The 6,000-nt window shown below is 47.7% G+C and overlaps 1 protein-coding gene across 5 annotated transcripts in view; it reads left to right on the top strand.

Moving 5' to 3' along the window:
- Positions 1 to 2,400: 2,400 nt before the first annotated feature.
- Positions 2,401 to 6,000, top strand: part of Cobl (cordon-bleu WH2 repeat protein) — a 227,651-nt gene continuing 224,051 nt past the window's right edge. For 4 of the 5 annotated variants that reach the window (XM_038345861.1, XM_038345845.1, XM_038345852.1 and 1 more), the window contains exon 1: positions 2,402 to 2,658. In XM_038345861.1, the coding sequence (XP_038201789.1) occupies positions 2,618 to 2,658 (41 nt within the window). In that variant the 5' untranslated portion in view covers positions 2,402 to 2,617. Of the gene's footprint in view, positions 2,659 to 6,000 lie in introns of all 5 variants that reach the window. The other variant, XM_038345836.1, reaches the window with a different exon arrangement.

The following is a 6,000-nucleotide window of genomic DNA, read 5'->3' as shown; positions in this document are numbered from 1 at the left end:
GAGAGAATGCTCGCTTGCTGACAGACATTTTAAAGTGTATGAAGAGGGAATCATCCTCTTCCTGGAATCAGTGTCCTTACATGCCATGATATTATTTGTTCTACTCAGACCAAGGAGTACATGAAAGTATCCAGTGACCACAAAGGTCAAGTGATCTTGGCAAGTGATCCTGTGCATAGTCCCCCTGAGACCTTCGTTTCACAGCCTTTGTCTGGAAGAGCTACACCTTCTGCCTGTTATTTTTGTTTTCCCTGTCTAGTTCTTCATATATATGGGGGATGCTCTGCTTTTGGAAACAACTGTACGTAGATGGATCTGTTGGGATGCTTTCCATAAGGGAAGCAGTTCCTGATTGTCAGGGCTGGCCTATTTACGCTCCAAGCAGAGGCGTCAGGAGCTTAGACCCTCCTACGGGTGTTAAGCCCCAACCTTGCCTTTTGCTTCATTTTGATAAGTCTTCCCAGTTTCTTCCACCCACTCCATTTCCCTTTTTGGTTTCTCAGACTGTGAGGTTTAGTGGCTTCCCTAGAGCTGGAGGTTGTCCAAGTCTAACACTCCCAGGGCTTTTTTCCTAGTATAAAAATAGGAAGGTCAGTCTTGAAGTGGACAGTGCCTGCCTTCCTCTACATCTTTCTGTTTGGTATTCTCTCTCTCTGAGAACCAACTGCAATCAGTGCTCATGATGTCTAGCTGCTATCTCTGCCCACCATCGGAGCCCCTGCTGTTTCTTGGGATATTCCCTGGGGCTTAGGTTCCTAGTTCCTGACCTACTGGTCTCTTCCAGGCTACCCTTTCCCATAATAGTGTCCAGAGCATGGAGAGATCTCAGAGATTCTAGGACAGAACTTCTGATAGCCACCCCCAGGCCTGGAAAGAGGCCTAGAAACTCATTCACTCAATGTTCTCTTTTTACAGTGAGCCCTAATCCACCCTCACTGCCTGTCCCAAATTTTGAGAGTAATGAAAATAATCAACAAGATCCACTCTTCATTGAGTCACATGCTCGGGAAGGAGACTCATGTCAAACACATAGAAACTAACAAAAACCATATCCAATATGGTATGGACATATGCATATATTTATATTCCATGTATATATGATTCATATGCCTATATTTATATAAAGATAAAATTTATATGCATATACAAGGAAGCACTTTATAAACAGACACATAAAGCATACACACATACACACACAGACATACACACACACACACACACACACACACTCTAAAATGATAAACATCTATCAAGACAGTGAGCAAGAATGCCAAGCAAAATTCAAGACACTGGACAAGAAGCGATGGGAATTGACAATGGGAGTGTGCTTTAACACCTTGGATCAGAAAAGCCCCCTCCCCCCCCAGATGAGGAGGTATCTGAGCAGATCCAAGAGGATACATACAGAGCCTCGAGGCTCGCCTTCGGGTGGGAAAGTGCTCTGAGTATTTGCATTCAGAACAAGGCCCGACTCTGCTGGAAGCATGAAGGGGTTCACCTGTTCTGAGTAGGCACAGGGGCTGGGGCCCGGAGTCCTGGCAGCCACTGCAGGACTTAGATTTTGCACAAAGTCTGATCTTTCCTCTTTCATTAAACAAAAAGTTTGGGCTCATAGAAAGAAAGGCTTAGGCTGGCTTCTGGATAGCAACTTCAGTCACAAAATTTTGTTACTAGTCTTTTATTCCAACCCTAAGAACCTAGCACTGTATTTGTATTTGTAGGGCTGAACTTCACAGCAACCAGGTTCTTTTCCTGTTCCTCTGAGGTCAATTATCAGAGTGGAGCGGTGAGGCTTGGTGGATCCTGGCTTTCAGGTTGACTTGCCCCGAGGCCTCAGCACCTGCTGCCTCCGCTGGGTTTTTTTGGCCACCAGTCCACACAGTCCGCATGGGAATCGCCACAATAATGTCCATTCCTATCCAGCCAACCAGGCTGGCAAGGAGCCAGCCCCACTCTTTTCTGACTTCTCAGAAACGTGTACCTGTACCCCAAACTGCATCCCTCTCCAGTCACCGGTTCTGCACACACCAAGAACCTCAGGGATCACTCTTCCCGCCCCAGGCAGTAGCTGTGTGGCACTAACAAAGGTTCTTTTAGGTTCCGGGGCAGAAATGGGGACCCCAGGCACTCCCCTCTCCGTTTCTTCAACTAAATTCTCGCCAGCTAGTCCTCCTGCCTCGCCCCACACAGCCACAGGTGGCAAGGTGTTCCCCTGCCCAGGTCTGACAGCCCGTCCCGGCAGGCGACCCGGTGCCCACCGCCGGGTGCGCGCCCCGCCCAGGTGCGCTCCGGCGGCGGGGGGCGCGCGGGGAGGCGGGCGCTGGGGAGCGACGCGCGGGCGCGGGGCGGCGCCGCGGTGGGCGCGGCTGAGCCAGCTCGGCGGGGGCGCGGCGCACCTTGCTCCCCGCGCCCAGGCCGGCCGCGTCGGTCCCTCCCCGCGCCCCCGCCCGGCCGGACGCCTCCGGTCGCTTCCGTCTTCTCTCGGCACGGTCGCTGTCCTCGCCAGGCCCGCGTGGGAGGACGATGGGTCAGCGCGGAAAAAGTGAATGAGGACGGCGACGCCGCCAGCCAGCGCCTCACTCGGCCGGCAGAGCCCCGCGCGTAGCCAGCCGGCTCCATGGACGCGCCGCGCGCACTGGCGGCCAAGCCCCCCAGCGGGTAAGCGTGTGCTGCTGAAGGGCGGGCACGGGTCTCCGTGAGGTGCTGAGGACTTGGGGCGCCAGGGTGATTGCACCGGTAACCGTGGCAGGCCTGACCCGGGAGCACTCTCCGCGGGCGGTGCTGGTGTGTGTGTGTGTGTGTGTGTGTGTGTGTGTGTGTCCGTGTCCGGGGCGTGGGGAGGGGGTCCCTCCGTGCAGAACCTCAACTTGGCGCTGCCTCCTGTCCCTTGCCATGGTGGCCGCTGCAAGTTGAGGGGACAACAGAACTCCGGGCCTCGGACTCCAGCGTTCCCATCTGGTCCCATGTGAGGGTTCCTCCAGCTACCCTCTGGCAGGCCCTGTGGCCGACTTGCTCCCTGCCTTGTGACAGGAGGGCACTGGGACTCGGGAGGCCCATGTGGCCAGGCAATCTTGGGAGGGACTTTATGAACATGTGGAAGGGACTTCATGAACACTGTTCTTCCTGCTGGGGCCTCCCTTGGCTGTATCGGGACCCAAAAAAGGTGAAGAAGACACCTTCATTGGACCAAGAAAACAGAGCTGTCACCCCTGTCTTCTAGTATCCTTTAATTCCCCAACCTTTTTAGTTTCTTTTTGCTGTTCCCACACCTTGTCGGCAGAGATTTCTTGTCACATTGAAGATTTTACTTGCGGACAGAGAAACTTGCCTAACACGGGTCAGGGTCAAACAATCTTTTCCTTTAACCCCCTCCCCCAGAATCGTGCTCATCCGTGTCCATCCCTGTCCGGACACTTGGCAACCTTTGTGGACTAGGTAGATTTTAGAGAGTGCCATGGGACCGACCTTTGACCTCTGCTCTCTGGAGCAAATTTGTCATGAGTGTAGCGAATGGAATGAGGTGGGCTGGGCCGGCACCTGCTCCGGGAATGGCCCACTTTCCACTTGAGCAACTGGGTTTTCGGAGGCAGCATTGGGGACAACAAATCTCTTTTCTTTTGCAGTTATGTCCTACTGACTCACCCTGGCCTTTGCCCATAGATGTTGCTGCCCAAGTGTTTATAAAACCCTTCTAAAGTGGCTCTTTATTATTTCTTAACATCTCCCCTGGAGGTTTCCAAAAAGTAAGCTACATCAGTAACTCATAACTCAGCCAAGGAATGTTTAAAAAAAAAAAAAAGACTTTAACCCCACTACACTTAGGTGTGGTTATATAATTCCTTTGAACAAATAGATTCTCCTTAAAGAAAATAAATACGGGAATACTTTTTTTTTTCTCGGTAACCTGAAAGCCCAAAGTGACCCAGGAGTTATAAACAGAATTGCTTTTTAAATGCGAGGCTTTTCTTGATTATTTCATAAGTCTATTAAAGGGAATTGAATCATTTTTATCACATTTTCATATAAATAGATATGCAGGGACTATTTAGGAGGCCTGCAAAATTTCCTAGAGTCTCTGAAGACACCAGTGAAGGAGTCTGGTAATAGTGAAACCACCTTCTTCAGCCAACCCAGATCTGCCTTCCTCACTGCTGGTCACAAAGGAAAACCAAGGACTTGCACCATAGGTATGCTAGCAGAGTTTAGGAGGCTTGATGCCCCTCTACCCTCAGAATATATTGCCTGCTTCCACCTCTCTGTCCAAGACATGTAAATCTACTTTTGTAATGTCTATTATTGCCATTTGTCACTTGTTTATACTTTGAGTAAAGAAACACCAAGAAAGAATAAATAGGCTTTAGTTTTCAACAAAAATTACAAGTTCAGTGTTAACTATTTGGTGTTCAGGGTATTTTTTGAATTTGAAGAAGCAAATGGCACTTTGATTTTGGATATTTTATTTTGTTTAGCTGTATTGGTTGCTTCTCACAAAGGATTGTGACATTGTTGGGCTTCACAGTGTTATCGGCGGCAATTAGGTTTTCTTGGCTTGTCTTTGAAATTACTGTTTCTTTATCTCTTGAGAATAGTTGCTGTTTGTGGTGTGCTCTAGTCAAGTTTGCTTTCTATCTGATACCAAAGAGGCTAGTTATAAAATTAAACTTTGTGTAAACTATCATTTTCCCACGTGACAGCAGTCAACTGGTGGCATGAGTTTGTTAGTATTGATTAAAAACTCCTCAGTCATCCTTGTGCTGTGTAACCTGGCTGCAATGGGCAAGAGGTTGAACCTTATAAAGCATGGATTAGTAAAGGCACAGATGGGCTGGTGAATGGAAAATCATCTGCTAAGAGTGTTATCTTTGTTAAAAACACAGATGCAAATTTTACTTGAAGTCATATTTTTCTTAGTAAATCCATTAAAGCAGCGACTGTGACGAGTGTCTGTCTGGGGAAGGCCTTCTTTTAGGAAGGAGATTGTGTGTAGATTTGTTGTGTTGCTTAGGTAATTCCAGAACTCATTTTTTAAATGTGTGTGTGTGTGTGTGTGTGTGTGTGTGTGTGTGTGTGTGTGTGTGTGTATGCATGCATGCGCATTGGTACATGTGGCTGGCTGCACACACATGCTGTGGCGCATATGTGGAGACTAGGAAGACAACCTGGAAGTCAGTTCTTGCCTCAGGTTTTGGCTAGTCAGAACTGATAGCTGGTGGAGTATTTTAGAATACAGATTTAGGCAAATTGCCTTTTGGTAAAGTTTTAAAATATAGTTAAGCCCATACTTAATGTATTTTCGTGTATCTGTTTGAGTATATGGGATCCATCTTAGAAGTTGGTTGTTATAGACTGAATTCTGTACTGAACACCATGGGCATAAGGGAGAGAGTGTTTGGCATTTGGCAGGATGGTGGGTATTGAGGGTTTTTTTTTTCTATTGAGAGTATGCATAATTGTGTGGAATTAGAAAGAATCCATTGACATGAACTTTCAAAGCTGGGTACACCTGAGCAAAGGCTGAGTCACTAATACAAATCAGTGGACTTCACAAGGATGTAGCTTTGCTTACTTGTATGTGTATATTTATTTTAATGACTTACTAAAACAAGAAACAATTTGAAAAAAATTAAGTGGGTGTCTTGTTGTTGTTGCTTTGGGCCAAACACAGAACTACAGAACCCATCTCTCCCTTCACTAATCCACACTTTATAACGTTCAACCCCTTGCCCATTGCAACCAGGCTACAGTTCTGTGTAGCCCAGACTGGCCTTGAACTTGTGATCTTCCTGCCTCAGACCTCTAGGGTGACAGGCATGTACCACTATGCCCAGCTCAAAGTTGGCAGTGTGAGACCCTCTTATCTGTCAGCAGCCAACACAGTATCACAAAAGAGTGCCTATCCCTTTTGATGGGAATATGACCAGCCATACTCATGTTTTGTTCCAGACCATAAGTGTTTTGATCATAAGGAAATACATATCATAAGACATTTAGATTTGCTTT

Source organism: Arvicola amphibius, chromosome 1 (assembly GCF_903992535.2).
Source record: "Arvicola amphibius chromosome 1, mArvAmp1.2, whole genome shotgun sequence".
Taxonomy (NCBI): Eukaryota; Metazoa; Chordata; class Mammalia; order Rodentia; family Cricetidae; genus Arvicola; species Arvicola amphibius.
Note: the sequence above shows the minus strand (reverse complement) of the source record. Positions and strands in the feature narration are given on the sequence as shown.